General features: G+C 36.1%; 1 protein-coding gene across 4 annotated transcripts; it reads right to left on the reverse strand.

The window, feature by feature from the left end:
- Positions 1 to 613: 613 nt before the first annotated feature.
- On the reverse strand, positions 614 to 25,544 carry LOC105052811 (histone-lysine N-methyltransferase CLF). Of its 4 annotated transcripts, XM_073244817.1 has the most exons (17): positions 25,025 to 25,543; positions 24,621 to 24,811; positions 15,143 to 15,244; positions 14,674 to 15,002; positions 10,927 to 11,088; positions 8,966 to 9,050; positions 8,623 to 8,778; positions 8,464 to 8,511; positions 8,314 to 8,382; positions 7,448 to 8,181; positions 5,243 to 5,399; positions 4,916 to 5,121; positions 3,104 to 3,235; positions 2,789 to 2,879; positions 1,655 to 1,702; positions 1,460 to 1,588; positions 617 to 1,383 (listed from the first exon to the last, which is right to left on the reverse strand). In XM_073244817.1, the coding sequence occupies exons 3-17, from the start codon at positions 15,179 to 15,181 to the stop codon at positions 1,114 to 1,116; spliced, it is 2,655 nt and encodes an 884-aa protein (XP_073100918.1). In that variant the 5' UTR covers positions 15,182 to 15,244; positions 24,621 to 24,811; positions 25,025 to 25,543; the 3' UTR covers positions 617 to 1,113. The 4 variants fall into 4 exon arrangements, with proteins under 4 accessions (XP_010932045.1, XP_073100917.1, XP_073100918.1 ...); XM_010933743.4 differs by lacking the exon at positions 24,621 to 24,811 and having other exon boundaries at positions 614 to 1,383; positions 5,264 to 5,399; positions 25,025 to 25,544; XM_073244816.1 differs by lacking the exon at positions 24,621 to 24,811 and having other exon boundaries at positions 616 to 1,383.
- Between the last annotated feature and the right edge of the window lie 1,157 nt (positions 25,545 to 26,701).

The raw sequence follows: 26,701 nt of genomic DNA on the forward strand, positions 1-26,701 counted from the left end.
ATATAAAAAAAATGTAGAAATCAATGCTATGGGCTCAGTAAATGTGAGCCAAATATCACTGTATTTAGTCAATGTTTGTGCACTCATGCAAGATGTGCATGCATATTTAGGATCATATATGGGCAATCACTAGTTTAAGAGGCTGATGTGGAACAATTAGCTCTGAATTGTTTGCAGACTATGGATCAAACCAAGCTACAAGTCAGTTCGGATGTGTGGAGCCAAAACAAGCAAGTTTCAGAATATTGAGCATAACTTTCAAACTGTGAGTCAGATTTCAATGATCCAGAAGGCATTAGAAAGCTTACTACGAGATGGTGGAACGCCATAGTCCGTCAAAAAAAATAATTTCTTCATTTTTCTTGCTATATTTGCTTTAGTTCTCATATTTCTAAATTCAAGAGGCGCACTTATCTTGTCCTTTTCCTTTAAGAATTAGAACCGAACGATAGAGACAAAACACAATAATAAGCACCATTCCAGTTGTACACAAGTGGAAACACACTAGAGCCGTGGATATGAAGCGGACTTGCATGACCCAATTGCTTATTTGAGCAATTTCCGCTGATCAATTCAGATGAAATAATATGGATGGACGTGAGGCTCAAACATAGTATTCTGTACCATATAATAATCAATTCCCAGGACCAAGTTCCTGTTATCTCAACGATTCGCACTTCTTGTGGACAAGCCAACGAAAATTAGGATTTAGAAGGGAAATAAATAAATAAATAAAATAGCAAGCCGCCAGGGAGTCCGCCAAGTCCCAGGACCCTCGGGATTCCATCTCCCTACAGCCTGGTAGGCGGAGCCCTAGCCAACCAACGCACTTGTCCTCCAACCTCGCAAATTAAAACCATTAGAAAGAACATGATCGCAGAGGTATGAGACTCATTTAAACATCCCACCAAAAAAATTACCTTATAACCACGCAGAGAAGAGAGACAGAGAGGGACGCTATAATTGACGGTCCAAAACAAATGAATGAATGTTGGAGGTTCCAACATCTGAATGCCATGGTTTCTAACATCTGAATGAATGATTTTGCTGTAAAAATGGGCAAAAAATGAATGTTGGAGGTCCAAGGCAACAAAAAACAAAACATCCTTCAAATTATGCAAGCTTTTTGGCTCGACCAGTAGAAGGCTGCGTTTCATCCTTCTTCGAGCCTGAAGCTTCTGGTTTTCGAGCCCAAGCAGGTGCACGGTCTGGCTCGTAACGATAGTCATAAAAGAGTTCCTCCCCTGCACTTATCCTTTCTTTGGCAAATATACCTACCCTATGATCACCTGCTACCATGATGACCTTGGCATAGCAGTTTGGATCAGGGGAATGGTTGGCGAACTTCAACTTATCTCCCTTCCGGTATGCATCGAGAACAAACTGCAAAGATGTGTATGAGCAAAGTATGATAATGTAGATTAACACAAAGCATTTGTTTTGCAATTAAGTTACATGCCTGATCATTCAGGTTGAAAAGAAATGATGAATTTTCACGGTCATATATCTTTCCACGCTTATCTGCTTCTCGATGAGAGATTAATTCTCCAGTGTATTCCCCGAGGTATTCATGTTTACCAACACTATTCTGAAATAACATCAAAGACAAATTGGTAAAATAAGCAGGAGAGAAAAGCACAGGCAAAAAATGTACCTTAAGGAATGCTCCCCAGCCAGAAACATCAGATCTTCCAAGTAAGACCTGCAAGCATTTTAGATAAACAGACCCTTCAGTTCTCCATAACTTGAAATGTCTGAGCGCAAACAATAAAAATAATTCATAAAATAACTAAAAACTTTCTTAGTGAGATAAAGGTGGAATAGATGATCAAAGATTTAAATAAAATTTATCATAAGAATGAAAAGAACAAAAATTTAAGCATGCATTTTTAAGCTCCTAACAATGGCAGAAGTCAAAGTAAAAGGTAAACAACATTTTTCCTGATAAAGTTTAGTCACATCCAATTAGAAAGTCTGTCTAGCTATTCCTTCTGCTCTACAACTCCAATTTATCCAACAAGTTACTGCCTACTGGCACCAGGAAATTTGGCATAATTTGGGGGAGCATTGATATCATATTAACAGGCAATCTTATAAATGTGCTCAATACCATAAAAGTACCTTCTAGTTCTTAAACATGCAAATTGAATTAATTTAGACAGAATTTTTTTCTCTGAAGCTCTTCAACATGTAAATTGGCTCCTTTTTTCAATAGAATTGAAAACAGCGCAATTCTACTTTACCAACATGGTTTACTACCACATGGAAGTTATGACAGCCTTTGAAGGGATGGAGTCATCAAAATCCTATTAGTTTTAAGTGCTCAATGCTATAAAAGTACCTTCTACTTCTTAAAGATGCTAATTGAATTAATTTAGATGGAATTTTTTTGTCTAAAGTTCTTAAAAATGTAACTTGGCTCCTTTTTTTAATAGAATTGAAAACAGTGCAGTTCTACTTTACCAACATGGTTTACTACCACATGGAAGCTATGACAGCCTTTGAAGGGATGGACTCATCAAAATCCTATTAGTTTTAAGTGTACACGTAAAAACAGTTAGTAGAGTGCAAATGAAACAAGAGCGACAGTTATGGATCACAACTTAACCTCTCTAAATGTGTAACAATAATCTAAACTACTGAGGCAAAATAAAAATAGTAGGTTCATTTCCCCATTGAATGCCTACTCCCAATCCAATAAAAAATATTCCCAATAACAAGCACCTCTGCAAGCATAAGAATGCATCAAACTGAACAAAACAAGGAATGACTAATTACTAATATTTACCCTTTGTTGTTGTTTGAGGAGAAGCTTCATATTCCGGCATTCATAATTATCTCCTCTTTGATTTGGACCTCCTAAAGTACCATCGCCACACCTGAATGCAAAAGAATTACAAAATAAATGAAGATAAGACTAAAGAAACAAAATGCATACGTTCAAACATTCAATAGAATCAACTAATAGATTGAAGTTTTACAAATAAGAGAAGAAAAAAAAATTCAAGTATTTGCTACTAAAAAGATAAGAATATGTCACTGAAGCAGAGAAAGCCAAAGCTAGATTTGGGATCAAAAGAGACATTTAAGATCGGAAACATACCCAACCCAGCAATTTCTACAAACATCAGGGTCGCATTCCCTATCAGCAGCAAAGCATGGGCATTGACGGCTTCGACACTGGCTCTTGGCACAATGACAACCTCGAAATCGGTTCTTACAAATTTTAGGACACCTAAAAGCAAACAAAAGCAAATATATAAATAACAGATGTAGCAGATGTCACATATAAATTGCCATAGTCTTTGCTCTGATCACCCAAAAAAGGACTCGTGGTATTTACTTACAAAGAACATAAGTGTGAAGATTTATCATGTCCAACAAAATGCTAGTAACACAATCAATTCAAACACTAGATCTATGTTACCTAAATTCTTCATCTCTGTCCCTAATTCTGTTCCATGAACAAAAATCCTGACCCAGAAGGGGGACAAAAACTCAGGTTTCTCCATTGAGAGTCATGTTGCATCTGTTTAATATGTTGTACAAGTACTTAATCAGATTTGTGAGCCAGGTACAGGTCAGACATCCACAAGACCTCAACCCTATAGCAACTTGGATCAAAGGCCCTCAAACCTTCTGGGTAGAATAGCAGTGCTACATTTAATACATAAACATATAGGATTGTATGAGCCATTGGATCAAAGGGATCTAGGCCTTTTTATTAGCTTGTTGTTGCGTGTGACATAGGCCTCATAGTTAGGTAGTCATTGCTTTTCAGAAGAAATAAGCAGTTCATAATAAAAGTCAAAGGTGCATCCCAAACAGCCACCATAAGCCCAAAAATTGTCAGCCCAAACTTGTGTAATTGTGCTGCCTATACAATCAAAAAGCCCCAAATCTAAATGGACCTTAAACTGTGTCTCAACAGGAAAATCAATGGTTTTCTACCAATTACAAGTTTTATGTTCGATGTAGTACTCATACTAGAAATTACGATCAAGGATTGCTCTATCAATCACAATCTACTTCAGAGATACCTTTTGAATCTTTTTTTTTTTTTAAATAAGATAGAACACTTATACAAATCTAGTATGAATACAACCAAAAAGATCAAAAAACAAAATGTCACGGAATGGCGGTGACCCAATCAGTTGTGGCCCCCATGCTCGTCCAAATCACCTCTCCAGAGTACTCAACAATATAGAAGGCGATCCAATCAGTTGCACTGTTTGTTTCACAAAAAATATGTCTAATGACCACTGAAGGACGATACCACAGCATCCTCCAGATGTCATACAAAAGTGAGTGACTAGTATTAGCCCTCGACTGACCTTGAATCCATTCTACTACTATGGCTGAATCACCCTCAATGATAAGACAGTCTGCACCCAAAGTCAACCTTGCATAAGTGATGCATGCCCAAGCCACCTACAACTCACCATCCGATACTGTGGAATCAAGGAGATGCCCGCCACCCGCGGCCACCAACTTCGAATCTGGCCCAAAATATTTTTCAAATCCAAAGGTTCAATATCTTAATTTGGCAATTGCTCAATTAGGTTGGGTCAGGATCATATTAGAAATCCCCGAACATCTGGTGAGCCGGCTTGGCTTCAAGAAGGCTGGTGTAGACATGATATAGGGCATTAAGACAGCCCAAACTAAACCTGAATATTTGCACAAAACAAATCTTATCTTCCCTTTATTGAAGATGGAAAGTTACATGCTTGCTCTTCAAAAGCATTCCATATACCAGGTTGCAATGTCTATTGAGCCAATATAGTAGATGTCTCGCATATAAAATAATTTAAAAATGGAACAAATCAGAATATACAAAAAATCTAAAAAGGCAGAAGCAAACCACAGATATTTCATTATGTCTTATATTGAGCTAAATAAGAAAGCAACTCACCCACAATATTTTTCACAGCACGTGCCATTTACGAGGCAAGGGCATTGCTTTCCACAAGCAGATTGACAGCCACAAGGATTATACTGCCGATAAGGCTGATCCTTTCTCTCTGTAATTCTTTTTCTTATGGAATGGTAACCAGCGGATTTCCAAGTGTATTTCAAGCGACGAACTCTACCTCGTCTTCTCAAGAATCTTGATCTTGCCTGCAATTCATTACCCTACAAGTTATTACCAGAATAATAATCAACAGCATTATATTAGACCCCACATAGATACAGAATTATGCTCGTCTAAAGTTTATACACATACAGGAAGAAGACAAACCATAGATTCAGTGTAGTCAACCTTGCCATGGCCTTGAACCAGAGAATTTGCACCATCAGCAGCTCCATATGTTCTTTTATCTTCCACATAATTCATGTATTGAAAAACCTCCATACATGTTTTCATTCCACTTAAAAGATTTCTAGCAATCAGGCAACTGTCCAGACAAAAAAGTATACAATTTACGATGATGTACAAAAATCATGAATTGCATAAGTCCTTGTCAGCAAGTAATTACGATGGATGACAGCTACGAAAATTGGCAATATGGCTCACTAGAAACATACCACAGATGTACTAGACTAATAGTCTGTCAACCATAAAGGTGTCCAAAATTGTTAAACATCATTACAAATAAAAACCTAAATTTGGAAAGACTGAACTTGCTACTGCTGGATCTAAATAGGAAACTATGAGTTGAATCTATTTCAGCTTCTATAGATTTCTTACATCACTCATAACTCAAACAATTTCTTTAGGCAAAGGAGCCATGTGGATCATTTTAATTAGAGTTAGAGATAGGACACTAATGTTGGCTGTCTCATATACAACTAACATAGATAATGAATTTCAGACAATTTAAGTTAACCATGTTACTCCTTCACGAATTCCAATCAAGGGGCCTAAGACCTGTAACTTTCTTCATGACATTTCCCAATACTTCAATCCACGTCTATTTTTTTTAGTCAGCATAACGACATTACATCCTATCACACCAAATCCAACACCTTTTAATAGATCATACCTTATGCAACAAAACATGTCCACACACTCTCAGGAAAAAAAAATCCTTATTCTGTTTGTCTTCGAGATTTTCTCAAACCTACTAATTTATAGACTCGAGCTTGATCGTTTACAATATGTTTATCTACCTAGTTCATTCTCCTCACCTTTAGAATGATCATTTGACACTTGTATTGCCTTCCACTTTCCTCACCTCCAGAATGATCATATTGTTCTTCAAATTATCAATGCAATTCCTTAGAGAAGCCCATATAAAAGTCAAATACAATATGCTCGACAAGGAATCTACTACCAACAAAGGATAATAACTAAACTAGGTTAATAGGATTGATCAGACAATTAATAACACTGGCAATTTTTCAAGATATTTCATGAATTTTTTTGAATTAAAAACTATTTTTTTTTTTAAAGGTGTTCTCTTGGAAAAGTGATTCTCCAATGTCTAATCAAATCCGAGATTCTATTCTGGGAAAATTATCTCTCCAATATCTAATGGAACCCTAGAAAATAATAAATACTGCAAATATTGGTTATAGTTCAGAAAGTTTGATATTTTGTCTGAACAACTTTCATGATTACTGTTATAGTGGAGGGACTTGAATGCAAACAGCCATATCATCATATGATACCCAAATTTCTATGAGATTCATTGTGATATGATTTTCTCTAATTACATGCAACTTAGATGCAAAGATCACATTTCATATCATATAGCCCTTGGATCGAAACCCCAACCTTGGCCTACTTGTGCAATCCCTCGAGCCATAGAATGTACCAGCAAATTCTGTAACTGTTGAATTTTCCTGGTTGTGTTACATACATCAAGCCTGCTATATAACCCCTTGGAGCATACGTAGCAATCACTCAGCTTCACTAGGCCAACAGCCAAAGGAAAAACCATAAACCCAGCTGTGACCCTCCTAGAGCACAATACTCCCTCCTCTCCCTTTTCTTGTTTGATGTGGGTGATCAAGAAACCTTGGGGGTCCTAATGCAGGCATTTAGTGTGGGTACAAGAGTTAGAGATTGAGATCCAACAGTGCAAGTCAGATCTTGCCCTAAGCATTACTTACACATCAAGTGATCATCTTATGCATGTTCTATTTAACACATTGTTGTGCAGTGCAGAACATACTGATCTAGGTGAACATGATAGACTTTTCTTCAGTTGTTTTCCATTTATTATGCTCTTATTAGATGCATCGATATGCACATTTAAGATCAGAAAAATTGGTTAAAGTAATTTTGAAGCATTAATTTCAAGAAATGTAACAAGTTCAGCAAAGATCAGAAAGGATATTGCAATGCAAAGAAAATGAGTAGTTGAAAGATGTCTCCAAATTTCAAGGCAAAAAGACAAAAAAGAGCAGTCCTTGTTCATGAGAGAATATGAACTGATAAAAGATTTGAAAAATTGGGGTTTTGCAGAAAACCAGCTACTCTAAAAGGATATAACCTGACCTGTTCCTTCCAAAAATTTCCAGACCTTTAACAAAAAGGCTTTGCTCAATCACTTTCCAAGATTTACCATAAGTATTTTCATATTTGCAAATGTTCTCATCGACAAATTCCTCTTTTCTTGAACTTTCATCACAATCTGTGGCCAGTGACTCTTTCACTATCTCACCCGTAGAATCATTTTGAGTTTCAATGCAAGCTGAATTGATATTGTCCTGATGTGATAGTCCTTTTTTTCTGGAACTTCTGATTATTGGAGATTTGACAACTTTGTTCAGTGAAGATGAAGTAGAATCTTTACTGCCATTACGTGAATTTGATCTAAGCTTCATATCATGCGGCCAGAGGCATCCGCTAACAATGGAATCAGAGTCTGGAGGCATCATTTTCTTCTGCTTTTTCCGCATGCATACAAGAACCCGCTCAGCAATTCTTTTGTTGTCTTTCTTCCGAATACCAGATTTTCCACCCTGTTTAATTTTCAAGGGCGAAGAGAGTTGAACAGACATGGTATCCTGTCGTGGGTGCACTTCAGATTCGCTACTTTCAGAAACAACTCTTGCATTGGAAGAAGCACTTTCACTTTGATGAGATTTCCCTTTCCTTCCTCCAGAAGAACCTTGACTTTTCTTTTTTGGAGACAGTGATGCTCGAGCGCTACCAGATGACTGTGTTGGCTCTTCAAAAACACGTAGCACCTCAGAATTCACTGTAGCCATACTCTCTGATTTTGGGACCTGAAAAGCAGTAATTTACAGCATTTTTTAAATATGCAACATTGCATCTCAAATAAATTTAATTATTCAAAAATATATATATGGCCAATCATAAAGCATCAAAGTTAAATTGCAATATTGTTAAGTATATACCAGTCTGTAGCAGTGACTGCCACAAGGTGTGACATCATCTGAGTTGCTCCAGGCAAGTTGTTTTTCTGACTGATAGAAAGGACTATGTAACTAATAAGAAAATACAAGAGGTTGACAAATCAAGTTTTCAGTTCAACTTCACCAACTTACAGGAAATACCAAATCTTGAGAGCATCCATGCAGTCTACAGTCAAAAACCTGCACATATTAACCAGGAAACAGACAGACACCATTATTGGAATCAACTAGCATGCACATAATTATAACTTAGGAAGTACTAGATGGAAAAGCAATTGCAATGGTACTTACCAGACATCGCCTACAAAAAAGGTTATCAAAAGAGTCCAATGCTGCATCCAGATCTTTTTCTGATAATGCATCTTCAATTTGAATATCAACTCCACCTTGTCCCTTTTTATCAGACTCCTCAGTTTTCTCTATCTTTATAATGCTATCATATCTTGCCTGTATAAGATGTTTGATGATGTTTCATACCTCTGTGCATGCCAGCATAAAATGAATGGAAAACCGCTAAACCCAAGTTTACACCAAACTCATTCTCATCACAGTTTAGGAAGAGAACGTAAACTGGGGCCAGAGATTTAATATAACCATGCAATAATGGACAAGATCACCCACTTGATAAACATACCCTGATTTCATCAGTATTCCTTTCAAGGCACTGAGCCAATGAATCCAGCACAGCATCTGATAAACCAACTTTTTGGATGGTCATCCTGGATGAGATGGTAAAAAAAGCAAATCAATGATGTGGATATAATGGATGAATGAGAAAACATAAATCCTGTTATTCAAGGCCATCACATGATGGATGAGTCCAAAATATTAGAGGCCCGGTTGCATAAATGCACTTGTAGATGTCAGAAACTTTTGCTTTTTTCTCAAAGGAAAAAAAAAAATCACATTAGATCTTGTTAGGGCAACATCCTGCTGCCTATCAACAGATTGCAACCAGTGTAGAGTTAGTGTGCGTCTAGTGGAGTTGTTTCTGTTCCTTTATTTGATACTTCTATCACTTTCCCAGCTTCTTATTCTATATCATGACTATGGAAATTATGGCATAACCTTCTACATAATATCTTCAATAGTCAAACAATGTCTTGATGTTCTTCTTCATAAAATCTTCAATAGTCAAATAAGTAATGTACCCTTCTCAACTTCATCGCACGATAACAGCTACACATATTTTTTTTCAGAAAACTGCCACCTTAGCCATCTAGGCTCTTGAAATGATGTTTTGCATCAAGTTTAGGTATCGCATGATGGGATTGATTTATGCATTAGCATTGAACATTTTGAGTTGGTACTTCCCATGGACTTGGTAAATTTTATTTAATATGTTATGTTCCATAGAGTTGGTACTTCCCATTGAACATTTCCGAGTTGGTACACCTAGGACACAGATCCTAGCTGGCCTTACAGCTGCCTATCTGCTGCCTACATTCTTTTAAAATGTTGGCTACAAGTTGAACATATCGCTCACTTCTCCCCTGATCGTCTGGTGAAATGGTGTTACATTCTTTTGTATATTGTATTATATATCAGACCTTGCACAAAGATCAAGTCCCTCAATAATCAGTCTTGATTGATGATTTTCATAAACAGTAATTGGTTCATGTTACTTGTTCAATGTGCAACATAGACAACTTAGTTATCATTTGTCTTTGTGTATGGGTATTTTGCAAAAAATTGCCCACCCTTACACAACCCCAAGTTAGGTTGGGTTAAGGTTAGTGGTTAAAGTTAGCCTAAACCCAACTCAAAAATAAATTTATGCTTCTGTTTCAGATAAAATACTTGAATGTTTCACAAATATATCCTTAGCCCCATTGAGTTATGAAACTGTGCAACTACACCCAAATAAGATCCCCACACCCCCAATACTTACCTAAGAAAAAGAAAATTAACCTTTTCCAATCTTAAATTACATATACAACCTGAAATAACCTGATTAATGCAGCCCTACCAGCCCAATGCAACCCTAGCTTTTAGCATAAGATGTGGTTGGCTTTGTTGGGCTGGTTGGAGAAATCCCAGCCAGAAGTCAAGTTGGATACAGTTATGGGTGGAAGATATAAAAGTTTGCATAAGAGAGCCCTTAACACAACCCTATCTACCAGAGTTGTAGTCCAAGCAATACATGTCATCCTCATATTTAAGTGGAGTTTAATGAATATGATTCCTGAAGTATTGAATGCACATATTTATTGAGTGACTGTTGTACTTTTTTTATGTTGAATCACTAGAGTATATCCATAGGGCCGGAACAAAGACTCAGAAAATGTCAAAAATAGGTCATTTCTGCAAAAAAATAAATAAATAAATAAAATTAAAAAAAAAAGTGACCTGAATCTGCAAAAGCTAAAAGAGTGATATTGTTGAGAAACTCCTCAAATAGATGCATGAAAATAAAGCGGCATATAACAATTTTAAAGCAAAAAGGGAAACCAAACAGATAGCAGAAAAAGCAAATGGAGCAACAAACTTGCATTGCTAAAAGAGCAAACTAGGCAAAGGTCATCATCTTTAAGTAAATTGAGCAACAGAAAATTTTGGACCTATAACATAAACAAATTTTAAGGTTATACCAACCGAATAATATAATCATCAGTACTTCGAAACTCTCTCTTCTCTTCTTCATCTTCAACTACATCCTCCTCACTGTCGCTGCAAATCAAAGCTTCACCACAACTTTGATCATAATAAATTCTCCTACGACCAACAACAGACTGGTCCTCTGCCATTCTTTGATTTCTGAATGAAGTATTCTAACAATCAGTAACTCTAGCAATAAGTTAAACAAACAAATGGACCAGTCACTAAATTCTCAATATCATAGATTAATTCTCTTGAGCAAACTTCTGTTTGAGTTTCACAATATTACAAATGCATATTAACCAGTTAGTTGGTCAATGGGGATTTGTAGGAACTTAATCAAATAATCAGCCAGACAAAGCCATTTAATGTCCAAAAATAAAAGAGGAAAAAGAAGTTGAATTGCAAAATAAAACCTCAGGTGTACATACTAGTTCATTATATCTACTAATAATGATAGGTTGCATCAATATTGCAATATTTAGAATGCCTAAGTCAAGAATCATTATTGATCACATTAAATAGTTATGCTACAATATACACAATTAAGTATTAAGAAATCAGACATAAGCATACTCCAAACCTTAAATATTATTTCTGCTACTATATTTAAAAATTTTCATTGATTGGCAGATAGATAAATACACACATCCATTTCTCTCAAAAATAAACACAGACATACATGCATACATTATACACACACACACACACACACACAGAGAGAGCTGACCTATTATCTCTCAATGAGAATCAAAGCCTCAATCCTATCAATGCAACATAAATGACTATAGATATAAATTAAAAATCTACAATGTTTTAAAAAAAAAATTTATGACATTATGAAATGCCCTGAAACCAAATATCAAAAGCTCAATGGATCTCCTTCTCAAGTGTCCCAATTAGACAAGTTTAACAACATGAAACAATGTTTTGATTTAATTTATGGTTTAGAAACATCCAAAACAATTGAGTTTTGGTTGCATACATCTTTAGATATCTAGATCAAGACTATTGGTATAGATTCTGGCCTCCAAAGTTAAGCACGTGAGGACCCTTGTAGATAAGCAGGTCAAGGACACAATTAACAACTTTGTGGCTCGTAGCTTTGGATGAGGTCCTGGGACGTTATACATAGAACTAGAGCTGACATAGCCCATATGGCTAGGAGACATTGTAGCACAAGAACTCTCAGGGCTGACCACAAACTGGTCGTGCTGCTTGCGATTGGATCCTTCCTCCAACAAAAATGTTAGGGCATAAATGAGAGAGCATGTGAGGACCCTTGCAGGCCTGTGTTTGGTCCAACATTTGCTGTGCATTAAGAACTCTTGCAAGCTTGAGCAAGGCCAATGACCCCAATTATAACTTTGTGGCTAGCAACTTTGGATAAGATCTTGGGCCCTTACAAATGGTATCAAGCAAAGGACCTTGCAAGAATTTGTTTAGTCCCAGATCAGGTGTGCATTGGGGACTTCTTGGGAACTTAAGCATGCCCCGGAATTCTAATTAAATATTGCATCTAGCCTCTTTAGGTGAGGTTCTTAGTTGTTAAAAATGATATCAAAGCCAGCCCAATCCATGGCCCATGTGGCTAGGGGACACTACGACATGAGCTTTTTGGACCTGACCACATGCTGGTCATGGTGGTTGTTACTAGACCCCTAGTAAAGACACCATGTCTTAAATGAGGGTTGCAGACATGTATTTACCATATTTCATCCGACATTGGGCATGCATTAGGGAGGTCTTGGGTACTTAAGCAGGCCAAACGATCCTAATTGATCATATTCAGGCTAGCCTGTTCAGTAGAGGTCCCAGGTTGTCACAAAGGATGCTATAACTATTATAATCATCCACTTTGTGACCTTCTAATGCATAGGAAAGCTACATGAAAAGACTTGTTATTTTTGACTTTAATTATATTAAGTAATGCACATGATGTTCAATAATGTCAATCATCCCATCAATTTTAATTTGCAAGCAATTGAGGCTTCAGTCATTTTGGGAGATTACTAGGTGAACATAAAATATGTATGCATAAAACATGACTATAATATAAAGAAGGCAGATGGAAAGTTTTACAAATAACATCCAAATTATCTAATTCCCTATCCATATGCTTCAAACTTGAAAGGGACAAGTATGTCTAGCAATTTACTGGACATTAATCATGTCCACAATAGCCCATGTGATTACAATCTAGCTATGTTACAAACATGAAAGGAAAAGAGAAGGAAAAAAAAATTGCCCTTTAAATTGATGGGGAGAAAAGGCAACGGTATTTAAGTAAAACATCTTATAGAAATTACACCAAAGGCTTTGCCTACGAGTTTAAATGTGCTCCAACTCTAAACTATTTCCTTTCAAGGAGTCATGCGCCTGGCTTTTTCACCATATTTTCCAGTACACCCCTAGCTAACTTGGAAGTGGAAAAGGATCATGCAACCAAGGAGAATCCCAACAGCTTCCCTCTTGTGCTCCACATGAAAATTACTTTCTGTATGGGGTTTGCTAAATGATTCTCAAGAATGAGTTATTGCCCATCAATAGTTCATACTTAGAAATGAATAATTCCCAATTGCAAGCATTATATGATGTGTCATCAGATCATACCTAATAGTGATCATAGCATGGTACACTTACAAAGATCAGGTTAAAATATAAATTGCTAATACCAAGTAAAAACCATAAATTAGAACCATCCAATTATTTTACACTATCCAACCCAAAAGTGAAAGCTTTGATATGTTCAAAAATTAGTCACATTTTTTTGGTTTCCAGAATGTTTAGTTTATTCCGATTTTAATCCCACAGGTACATCTAGTTTTATTATATTATATGTGTCTGTGTGTTACAATTGGTTGTCAAGAATAAATTTTTTTCGTGTACATTTTAAATAAAGTTTCCTAATTTAAGAAATTATATAGTTTATTTACAAAAGGATGTCTTTGGGCTTTCAAAGCCATGATTTCAGAACAATTTAAATTCTTCCATTATGAATCACGTAGAGGGAAAATTTAAAAGGCTTACTAATTTCATAGCCAAAGACAAAAGAGCAAGAAAAGGAGTTTCACAACCCACATTGAACTGTAAGTTGTATCCACCACCACAGTTCTTTAGTCATTCCAAACATCTCAAAATTGCCAATCTCATCTTGGATCACTATAGCATCCACATAAAGAAGATCTTCAAAAAAGGGAATAGCAGTGCAGGTGGTTCTCGCCACTGCAGTCAAATGTACACAGCTCAAAACTGTGACACCGAGGTCATAATGGTGCAACATTATCATTATCCTGGCAATCCAGGATTCTGAGAGGGGTAAACTAGGACAAACCTCACCTTTGGCACTTCTTTGCACAGAAAGGCTGATCTCGGACTCAAACCCGTGCCGTTGCACTTGTTGGCCCAAGCCTTTTACCAACAAGCAATGGCCCCTTTTTATATAAATAAGAATTAAAGTTAACCAAAAATTAGAAGAAGCACAGTCATTAACCAACTTGCATTCATGAAGCACTGGATTTAGCATAAGGCCAACATAAACACAGGTTGTCCAGTCTACATAGTTAATTGGATTTAGCATAAAATGTTGCAAACATAAGAAAGTATTAATCAAGATGTAAGTATTGAATAAACACTTGTTGGTATAGAAGCAAGTAAATGTACTTGTATAGCACAAATGCAAATAAGCCATGAATCAGTTTATGGGATAAACACCCAATTCTTTTATAGTTCCAGTTGTATCACCTGTCCAAGAAAATCCATGTAGTATATGGAGGTAATTTTAGCACTTCTGGCAATTTGATTGGACGAACTGTACTCTTTCCTCCATAATTGGTCCCTATAAGTACAATTGACGAGGCATATGAACTTTCTTCTTGACAACTACTGCTATCTTTTTCCCCTCCAGATAGTTCAAGACTACTTAGCATACAAAGTGCATCGTCTTGCCTTTTCGTTAACAAATTTACATCTATGTTAGCATTGTTTGATGTCGTATCTCTCCTAAACTTCGACAAATTACCAATATGTTGCATGATGCTACTTAGCTTCTGCTTGTTCTCTTCCATTCTTTCCTGAAAAAAATGAAAATATGAAATGAGCAATGCTGCAATAAGTTTTTAAGCTCAAATCATCAACTGAAACAAGAGAATATTCAGCAATATTAGTACTTCAACATTGGTACTAAACAAGAAGGCATGTTCACTTGGTTTACCTTAATATATATGTAACGATCAGCAACAACTTGTTTCATCAAGGAATCAATAACTGACAAGACATCCAGAGAAGTATGATTTCCTTCTTTAATTCCAATTATCTGCATTTCATGAACAGCCAAGCAAAATATCGGTAAAAAATTACACCATGTAGGTTTTTCTAGAAAGAAGGGAAAAGTTGCAACTCATATAGAGCATAAATAGGCAAGCAGTATGTTCCAAAGTAGGGGCCATCGAACCGTCCCGAATCAAGCACTTCAGGGTATACTAAACCGAACCGAATGGTTACCGAGATGGTTCGGCTAGTCCATTCAAAAAACAATTTTTTTATAAAAATCTCTCTACCTTCTCCCTCTCTCTTAATTCTTCTTTGAGCTCTCTCTCAATCTCTCGATTCCTCTCTCCCTCGCTCTCCCAATCTCTACATCTCCTAGTTCCCCTCTCCCTCTCTGCCCCACCCTCTCTACTGATCTCTCAATTCCCCTCTCCCCCCTCTCGCTCTCTCTCCTGATCTCTTAATCTCTCAATGCCCCTCTCCCTCCCTCTCAATTCTACTCTTCCGATCTTCCTCTCCCCTCACACTTCTCTCTCGATGCTCGGTCACCAATGACAACTCTGAGACAACGATAACTCCCTAAAGACAATGCCGACTAGAATTAGGTTCAACAACAACAAGGTACACCCTCTCCCCCCTCTCCCTATCCCTCCTCCTAGTTCCAATACACCTTAGCTCGGTACGATACATACTCGTATCATGCCGAACTAGTCACCAATCGATTCATCCCCCAATACTGATTTGGCAAACCTTGAACCAAAGGGTTAAATACCATACTTAGTCCCATGTTGGCTTTGTCCCCAAATGGTATACTACTAGGATGACACCCTCCTTCCCCCTCTTTTTCTCCACCCCCAAAATGGTATAGTACCAAGATAATTAGTCTCTAGCATCTTGGTACCATACCAGTCCTATCGAGATGCAATAAAAGCAAATCAAATCTGCCCTCCTTCCCCTCCTTTCCCCTCGCCCTCTCTCTCTCTCTCTTTTCCTCTATCTCCCCCTATTTCTTTATTTCTAAAGGCACACCCATGACTAAACCCACATGAAGAGACCATGCCTCCCACCTCCCTCACAAATTGTTCGCTTTCTCCACTTTTCTTTGAAAAACAAGCGCCCTGGTTGGGTTGTACCCAGTATCAGCTAAACCAACTATGGTACCACTTGATCATGGACTTTGTTACCCTACACTCATTCTAGGTGACATTTTATCAAAACAGTATCGCACCGACAAGAGGGATCAATACTACTAGTGCCTAGAACCTTGACACCATCATGTATTTTACATGGCAAACTTAAAAAACTTTATATATACTTATCCACACAATTTTAAATGTCCAATCAATCAATAATTTCAAGCATCAAATCAAGGTGCCAATATGATTCACAGTCAAGACACTACCCTTTCTAAAAGGACCAAGACATGCAAACTACAATCTAAGAAGCATGGATAGGGACACGAGATATAGATACAATATGATAGAGACAAACCGATATAGAAAATCTTGAAAAAATAGGATATGATACAACTAGGATATGACTATAAATAAATATATATTATTGTACATATGGTCAAAAAGAGATCCAATAAGCATAACTGGTTTATCATAAAACACCATATAACAATACCTATCACGAATTATAAGATACTTCATAAAATATGGTTCCTACTTATAATAAGCCAATAGCATAGTAACATATCTCAAACAATCATGCCCACCATCAAAATCTTAACATGAATTGGAAAAGGAAAGTAATTCTTCTCATCCAACAACAACAAGCCAACAAATTATTTAAAAGAAACATGAGCCCTGGGAAAAAATAAAAACAAAGAGCATCAAAATTCAAGAATCCAACAAAAAAATTAATTTATTTATAAAAATAAATTAAATAGAAAATAGAAATCTAGCAATACAACAAAGAATTCTATTGTTCAAGAAAAAAAAATGCAAAAACATGAATATAATGAATGCCATACAAAAAATTCAACATTAATAAAAACATTTGTAGATAGAACATGAAACATTATTCTGTCCCAAAAAAGAAAGTTCTTTTGGAGGGAAGGATTTTAGGGTTTCCTCAGCCCTCCAAGAGTTTGCCATGACCTCTAATAATTATTTGATACCCATGAATGAGAATCAAACAACCAAGGTAAAAAAAAAAAAAGAATCTCTATCAATCATAGAGATGAATCAAGGGAAAGTGCAAAAAAATAAAAAAAAGGAGAACGAATGAAGACAAAAGAGAAAGAAAAGAAAAACAATTACCTTGTTTGCTGGAAGCCACTACTCTCCCATTGATGCCCTACCACCGATGTCCAACTACTGCTGATCAGTAGCTATTGGTGGTTTAATCTCCTTCCTCACCGTGCCTCTCCCCTCTTGTATCAAAATTAGGGCACACAACAAGAGAGAATGGGAGGCCATCAAGCCATCTTATTGTTGTTTTTAAGGTATTGGAGCCAAATGCAAATTTGGGTTTAAAACCCAAGCCCTATAACCCATTATTTAAATTACAAGTAACTAGGAAATGTACGAGAAATGTCCAGGCATATCCATAAAGTATCCAATTCAAAAAAATAAGTATTAAAATATTCAAGATACTTTGTTTGCTTATCAGACATATTCAGGCCATATCTGACCTGCATCCATATCCGATATGTATCGGATACGGCAACAACATCCTTTTAAGAGTATCCCATGCTTCCTAAGCTACAATATGCAATCTTACTATCTCAATGGCAAATTTTGTCACCAAATATACCTTTCCTTTTATTCTGGTTCAATTAAAAAAAGAAGAAAGTCATCTCTTATTTCAACTAAAAGTACACATGGAATAAATTGATCATAAAGGATCTTAAACACTAACTCTTAGTATAGAATCAGCCCATTAAAGAAATGAACAACAAAAATATACATAAGTAACAAATTAAATAGATTAATCAGCCACATAAATCATATGATGTCATGTTTCTATTTATAGCATTGACCTTTTTTCAAGATGCATGTCCTATGTGTCTTCTAGCTTGAATCTATTTAAGCTTTATCAATTGCATAAAATGAATATGATGGCTCATATTAATGGTTGAAAACCTAGGGAAATATGAGCATTTAAACTAGTTTCATCCAACATTCGCCGAACTAGAACCATGACCCATACTAGTCACCTACCAATATGGTACGATACAATATTGATTGATCACATCAAAAGTAGTGCTGAATCAATATATTTATGGGTAGTTAAGGATTTCCAGAACAATCTCCCCAAAAACAAAATTATTTTCACTTGCATTAAAGATAAGCATTTCGCCTCCAAGAATAAGTTACAAAGATGCCTTGATCTACCATAAAACAATTATATCCGTTGTTTGCTTAGGACACCTGCTGAGAGGAAACACAATCCACAAATAGGACTCGGGTCCGTTATTTGGCAGCCTTCTCCTAAAAGCTTTCTCTTGGAAGAGGTCTAAAGTTCAAACCCTGGTGGTGGCATTCCCATCATATTTCCTAGAAAAAGAAAAAGAAAAAGAAAGGATAACACAATTTGATCTAAGACCCTAAGTTAAGGGGACTTTTTTCTGCAGATATGTAATCACCCCCATACTGATGAGTGTTGTAAACTAGGCTTTCATTAATCCACAACTCATAAGGTGTCAAATTAATAAATTCAGCCAAATTAAAGCACACTCCCAAAATAGAATGAAATCTTTGTGATTCATCATAGATCAAATAATATCAAACAATATCTGGTTTCACATATTGAAAGCACCAAACTCTTAAGGATTCTGAAGTGTAATCCAATAAGAAAGATTATGATTAAAATATCTTTTATTACACTTGTGCCAATGATGGACTAGGAATACTAATAAATTATGCCATTTCATGACTTCCCGATCATACGCTCCTAGCAAAGAAGATAAGTTCTAGATGTATTGGTCTATTATATATGGTAATCATATATGGTAAATTCCAAATAATTTTACTACATAAATTAGTTAGCAATTGCAAAAGGTTGGGTAACATCTCCTTTGCAAGCAACTCTTGCTTTAGTTTCAATTTTGAAAAAAAGTAAAGGACCTCTATCGCCACGATGATCCAATTGGGGAGAAGGAAGATTTCATTAAACCCACTCAATTCGAATCTCACAAAAAAAAATGCGCATTTACATGATAAACATAGAAATCATCATCAAAATTAGTCTTCTTTCTAGTTTTTTTACTTTCTCATTTCTAATTCACAAGTTTCATTTTCATTAGAAGCAATAGAAGGTTTATGTGATATTAAAGTACTTCTTGATTTCACAGCAAATATATTTTCAAAAAATTCAGCATTTTTAACTTCTATAATAGTATTTACATTTAAAATATCACTTTTAGTAACAAGAAATCTATAAGCAATACTATTATGAAGAGGAGAATTTTGAAATTAGGGCTCAATTCCCCTTTTCTTTCTCTTTATTTTATTCTCTCTACACATCATAAACTGAGATACATGATCCTTATTTATAATAATGAAGTCCATCCTTGCATAATTCGAATCGGATTCCTCTTCTTATGTTCTACAAAGATGTCCATCCTTAAGCAATGTGAGTTGGATTCCTTTTTCTAGCTTAAATAGAACTAGATCTCTAAAAAATATGATAAATAAAAAAATTACAAAAAATACTAAAATTTTAAAAGAAATAGATCTCGACTAGTACATCAACTTTGCCTTCTATCACTCCACTAATTCTTCACGAATTGAAAGATAACTCCCATTCAAAGTCTCATTCAAAAAGAAAAGTTTCGATTGACCAATCCATTTTAAGGCTCAAACGATAGAATTTTGATCTGATTTAGCCCCCATTGAGAGCTAGCCCAAAGTTGTAGATCTCGAAAAAAATCTCATTTTAAAAAAAAAAGATCATCGCAATCGAGCATCGTATAATCAAATTATAGCCTCCTCAAGTTTGGCGCACGATTCAACTTCTTGATTTGGTGGATCTTGCTCCTAGATTCTGTCTAGCTCTACTCGTAATGGCGAACGAGATCCACATAGAGCTCCTATAGTGGCGAAAGTGATCCACATCAAATTTGATGATCCTTCTGGATAGCCGTAGTGGTCAAAGCAGTCCACATTAAGTCTGATGATATCCACCTAAATCAGAGCTCCTCTTATTTAAAGGACTTAGCTCTTACTAAATTACAATTGAAAATGGAGAAATGCTTACTTTTCCGCCTTATGGATAAACCATTTGGCTTTGCTTGGAGATGGTATACAGTCTTGATCTTTCTTGCTAGATAATAGATCTTGATTTCTAAACGTAGGAGACAACTTCACTACAGGCATTGCTGGTGCTTGTGCTTGTGCTGAAAGTATCACTAATCTAGAAATAATCTCAGTGAGTTGGATAATATTCTCCTCTAATTATGTGAGGCATCCCTTCATCTCATCATTCATTGAGGTAAAACTAGCAATCATACCATCTTTATCCTTCGATGCACTTCAAACATGGATAGCATTTCTCTCGATTGTTTGTATTGCTCGCACATCTGGATCTCTCATAAATGTAAAGGACTGAAGCTCTGATACCAACTTCATCCGATCAGAGAGCAGGAAGATTTTTTTTAACCCGCTCAACTCAAATCTCATAAAAAAGTTTTAAAAAAAAAAAGAATTTTTGAAAGTAGGGCTCAAGTCCATCTTTTCTTTCTCTTTATTTTATTCTCTCTACACACCATAAACTAGGATACATAACCCCTATTTATAATAGTAAGATCCGTCCTTGCACAATTCGAATTGTATTCCTCCTTTTATCTTCTAGAAGGATATCCATCCTTGAGCAATACGGTTTGGACTCCTTTTCCTAGCTTAAACAGAACTAGATCACTAAAAAAAATATGATGAATAAAAAAATCATGAAAAAATGTTAAAATTTTATAGGAGATAGATATGACTTGTACATCACCTTTGCCTTCTATTACTCCACCTAATTTTTCATGGATTAGAAGATAACTCCCAATCAAAGTCTTACTCAAAAAGGAAAATTTCGGTTTGACCAATCTGTTTCGTCTTTTGAGGTTCAAACGATGAAATTTTGACCCAATTTAACCCTATAGGAGGCTGGTTCGAAGTTGTAGATCTCGAAAAGATATCCAATTTCAAAAAAAGATTATCTCAATCGGGCATCGTATAACTAAATTATGGCCTTTTGAAATTTGATGTGCAATTCGGCTTCTTGATATTGCAGCTCTTGATCCTAGATTCTGTCTAGCTCTACTCATAGTAGCCAACGTGATCCATATCGAGTTCTCATAATGACGAAAGTGATCCACATCAAGTTTGATGATCCTTCTAAATATTCATAATGCCCAAAGTGGTCCATATCAAGTCTGATGATCCACCTTGATCACACGAAGCCATTTCATAATGTCAATTGTTTATCTCTATCACAATATTCCTCATGAAATATTTTCTATACATGGTAGGTGTTCTGATGCTGTAAACATGAAGAGCTTCTAATGAAAGGAAGTTAGAAGCTTAGGCTAATGGCTCAGGTTTAAAAATAGTTTAGACATTTTCCTATTTTGGATTTAATTACAATTGAAAATTCCAAGCGCCAAAACTTCAAAATGGACTATCAAGTTAAGGTAACTTAGTATGATTTTATGTTGGAAATTCCAAGGGCCGATACTCCAAAATGGACTATCAAGTTAAGCTAACTTAATATGATTTTATGAAGCCAAAAACATCTTTTTTATGTGTTAGGTGCTTCTTAAAACAAAGTTTTCATGGACTAGAAGGTTAAAATGGAATTAGGGACATAAATATCCTTCTTGCCTTCTTTAATCACAAGCTTCATTTAAGGGGCATGATTAATTTAGTTATATCACCATATCAGATTAGATCATGTACTCTTGTTTTCTTACACTTTGAATCCCAATGTCTTGTACATGTAAATAGGCTTCAAGAAAAATATAATGAAATTCCAATTCCCTCCCTCCTCTTTTCTTCTGTTTACAAGCATGATGATTTGCCCTCAAGTAAAAGACTCAATCTCATTTAGACCTTTTATTTTTGCATAATACTTGTATCAATTTCAGTTTTCAGCAAACTAATTCAGGTTTGAAAATAACAAAAATTAGATATGAGGCTTTTCTTGTGGATTTAATGTTCCCAACCTAATCTACATATTACAATCCTATCCTTCAAAAATAAGGATTAATATCCTAAAAAAATCTCTAGGCCCCTTTTGACATTGCTTTTGGAGGGCCAAAAGCACTTCTTGGAGAGCTAAAAGCTCTTTTAGATAATTTCAGGTGTTTGATAGAAATTTTGAAACAATTTTCAGGCTCATTTAAAAGCTGAAAAAGGTTTACAAGGAAAAAGCTCTAATTTGGAGCGTTTGGGTGAAAACTCTACTTGAGATGCATTAGGAAGCCTTTTCAGACAAGAGACCCAAGATCAAGTCTAGACAACAATTTTTTTAAATAATTTATATTTCTACAATACTTTATAATAATATTTTTATAACACAATACAATGTAATAATAATATAAAATTATATTATATTAATATTATATTATTGCCATCATTATTGTAGTAGTCATATTGTAATAATATAATAGTATTATACTATAAGAATATTATAATATAATATTTTATAATATACTAAGATAATAATATTGTATTATTATATTATAGTAATTATTATTTAATATTTTATAATAATTTAAAATTTTATTATGTATCATATTATTTAGATTGAATATCAATAAAACCATTTATAAATTAAGAATCTTTTTTTATAAAAATTTTTGATAATACAAATAGCTAGAAAATTGAAAGTACCGTGTAGTATCTTTTATTATCATTTTCTGATACTAAAAGCACTTTCTCAAGTTCATCACCAAATAGATATTAAATTTCCATAGCATCTCGAAAAATATAGTTTTCAAACAAGTAGCTTTTTGTTAAAAGCTCTACCATCCAAAACTCTACAGACAAAAGCTTAACTACCTACAATAATGCCAAATTGTGCCTTAAGGTTCTTAGAAGTTGCAATATGCAAGCTTTCAAGGTATGCACAAGGCATTTAGTATTCCGACACCTACATGGAAGAAGAGGAGAAAATACAAAGGAGGAGAAAGAAGTGGACGAAGGGGAGGGAAGAACCAAAAGGTTAGAGAAGGAATTAGTGGGAGAATGTGGAGTGGACGAGGAAGAGGAACGAGATGAGAAATTTTATAAAAATAAAACTAGGGGGAAAACATATCTAACTAACATTGGTTGCTTACATATTTCTGCTACCCATGGTCTGAGTGCCCTTGTTCACCATTCTTTGTCAGTAGCCAGCATCCTCTACAATGCCTGCTCCTCCTTGCTCCCTCTCTCTACTCTCATTTTGTGTTTGCAGACAAAGGGTTTAGTATGAAGCGGTTTTTAAAACTGCCAAATCCGCACATACCCACCCAAGTTGCAAATGCAGGTAGTTTGGGCATGTAATGTTCATTCTGGCTCTATGTCTGGACCACCTAAGCCCCATGAGGGGGGCTAATAGGCTGCATATACACATTTAGCTGCACAGATTACTATAGTAGTGCTTAATCAAGAATATAAGAATCTGTATTCTTTAATGAGAAGGGATAAAAAATCCAAGTTACTGCATGCCATTCAGCATTTTCAGGGCTAGGCCTAAGGGGCGTCTAGTGAGTAGCTGTGAAATGTGATTGTTAATAGTGACTGGTTCACCTAGAAAAATCTATTATCATTGGACTGTTCTAATAAGCTTTTATTTTAAGGCATTGAACAACAGCCAATCATATCATGTTTAACAATCATGAGCGCATGGAAATCAGGCATGTGTCTGATCATGTATTCACATGGGAATATCATGGATGGAGAATAATGTAATGTTGCTCTCACATTTGTGACAAATTCACTTGACATTGATTGCAAATTTATGTAAAGCAGCAGTAGATGATGGTCAAGCTGATGAATGGTTTTTCCTTCATCATGCAAAGAAAGCAACTCTCATGACTACATCTTGCAAGAGAATGTGAAGTTTTTGAGTTTATTAAGTAGCAATCCTTCGCAAATGTTATCAAACCTCATGCTAATCATCAGCCCATGACTTCAAAAAATAAATAAATAAATAAAGCCATAAAACAAGTTCACGTCGAAGCCAACAAGATGATTGAATTTAAGCTTCATGTAGACAAAATAAATGGCATAAAAGGAGACAGTCTAGGTTTTTATTTCCTTTATATAATTTCTAATAAGAATTTGATGGTTGTAAAATTTTACCGATCACCTGCACATAGACAATGGTAGGATTCCAAGATCATAACAAATCAGGAAATTATACAACTTTTCTGTGTATTATACTTTCTGTTCAGAATACTTCTCTTCTCTTCAGATTTTGGGGGTGGGGGGAGGAACAACCTTATCTTTCTCGGGGAATGTTATAAAGTCTTTGCCTAGGGATCGATACAGAGTAACGAATTTGCATCTGCATAACACGACAACGTTACTGAAAAGATATCACGCTTAAGAAGTGATCTGGTGGTCCCAATACAGTGGATCCAGCCTGCTTTTGGGAAACCAAAATCCCCAGCTGCTGAAATAAGATCATCCTGCGACAATGTGGTTCCCATCACGACAAAAACCACCAAAGAAAAAATCGCACGACGCATCCACATTGCAGTAAAAATCCAATCTCTCGGCAAATCCCAGGCTTGGAGAGGGAAGGAAGTCAAAAAATCGAAAATAGCAAGCACAAGAAATCACCCAAAGGGGAAAGAAAGGGGAAAAGCGTCGAGGGAGAGGAGTGGGAGAAAGTGGAGAACCTGAAGGCTGGCGGGGGGCATGGATCTGCTGGCGGAAGCCGATGACGAGGCTTTGGACGCCATGGCCCCAATCTCTCTCTGTCCCCCTCCCTCCTCTCTCTCTCTCTCTCTCTCCCCCTCTCGGAGAAACCCTAGCAATAATGGCCCACCTCGAGAGCTGGAAGGGCCGGAGACCGCCGCCTCCGTGACATCCGAAAGAAAGAAAGGAGGAATTAAAATGAGCGAGGTGAGGAGGGAGGTGGACGTTGAAACGTTATCAGGCGGAGTGGGGCGGCCAGAAATAGAATGAACTCCCTCCTTTAAAGTTTGATTTTGAAATCGTGTCCGAAGGAATAAAGAGGGGTTGCCTTCCTGTCCTCGTTACTTCAGCAAGTGTCTTGGCCTCTTGGATTAGGAGGGGTTGGACTTGGGGGGTTGTACCGGCAGTCGTGGTAGTAGTAGGTTAGGTTACCCGTAGCCGTCAACAATGGGTTGCATCGCGTCCGCGGATCCAGAGAAGAGTGCTGCCTAAGTTGGAAAAGTATATATCATGTAACGAAGGGGAAGCCGTCTATTAATTCCTGCCGATGATCGATTTAATAACGAAGACACGCATGTTAACGTGTTGGGCAGGGGTCGGAATTGTGCACGAGCGAAACATGGCCAAACGCGAGCGTTCTGATGGGACTGTTCCAACGGCCTTCCACCCGCTTTTCCTTTTCTTTTTTTTTTTTTTTTCCTTTTTTTAATCCCTCTCCCTCTCTCTCCCTACTGGGAAAACGCTAAATACCGTATCACTTGCAGACTCCGAGTCAATTCGAGTCCATCGATAGGCAAGTCGGTCTTGTTTTATTTGGGCACGGCGAAGCAGAACGATGGATGAACCGTGTAGCTTCCGCACCCAACGGATATCAAGGATCAGTTTCATGTTTTGGAGTATTATATTGGACATATGCCTGCTTTCTCCACCTGTAGATGATGCATGTTTGGATGCCAGGGCATGTGAAATGACAGGTGGTTTGATTTGGGATTTGAATCTGAATCTTTATCTTTGAATACTTAAATATAATATTTGAGTATATATGTGTAATGCTGTCTGTGTGACTGTGGGTACATGCGGGACATGCAACCGCATGTGTATAGTATTGGATAGCGACCAAACAGGCACGTCCAAAATTTTTAATAAATTAATATTAGATAAAACTACTAAATTATAATATTCCAAATTAAATACATAATAAACATCTCCGAGAAAGCATGCCAACGGTATGAGATTTTAATTCACCGCACCTGAATTTCTCAAGAACCATATGATTGCATTTGCTTTTTCAAACATACGAAGAAAAGTTTTTGCAAGTACAGAAATTTAGGTACAGAAAAATTATAAAATATGATATGATATTACATGGCCATAAGTATCATGAAATTTTGATATGATTTAAAATTTAAATAATTATGTTCTTTCTACCCTAATAATCAGCAACTTCCGTATGGGACATCAATTTTTCAAACATTTAAAATCGATAGCAAATCTCTTACTGAAATACTTACTATCTTGTTTACAAGCGTGATGAGGAAAACTCAACTTGTTCGTGTACATTTTTGGATATGCTATGTGAGCAATTGTTCTTCATTTTCTTTACAATCAAAAATAAGTAATTTTATGAAAGTTTATAATTATTCTTATAGAAATGTATG

The sequence above is a fragment of the Elaeis guineensis genome, chromosome 10, assembly GCF_000442705.2.
Source record: "Elaeis guineensis isolate ETL-2024a chromosome 10, EG11, whole genome shotgun sequence".
Taxonomy (NCBI): domain Eukaryota; kingdom Viridiplantae; phylum Streptophyta; class Magnoliopsida; order Arecales; family Arecaceae; genus Elaeis; species Elaeis guineensis.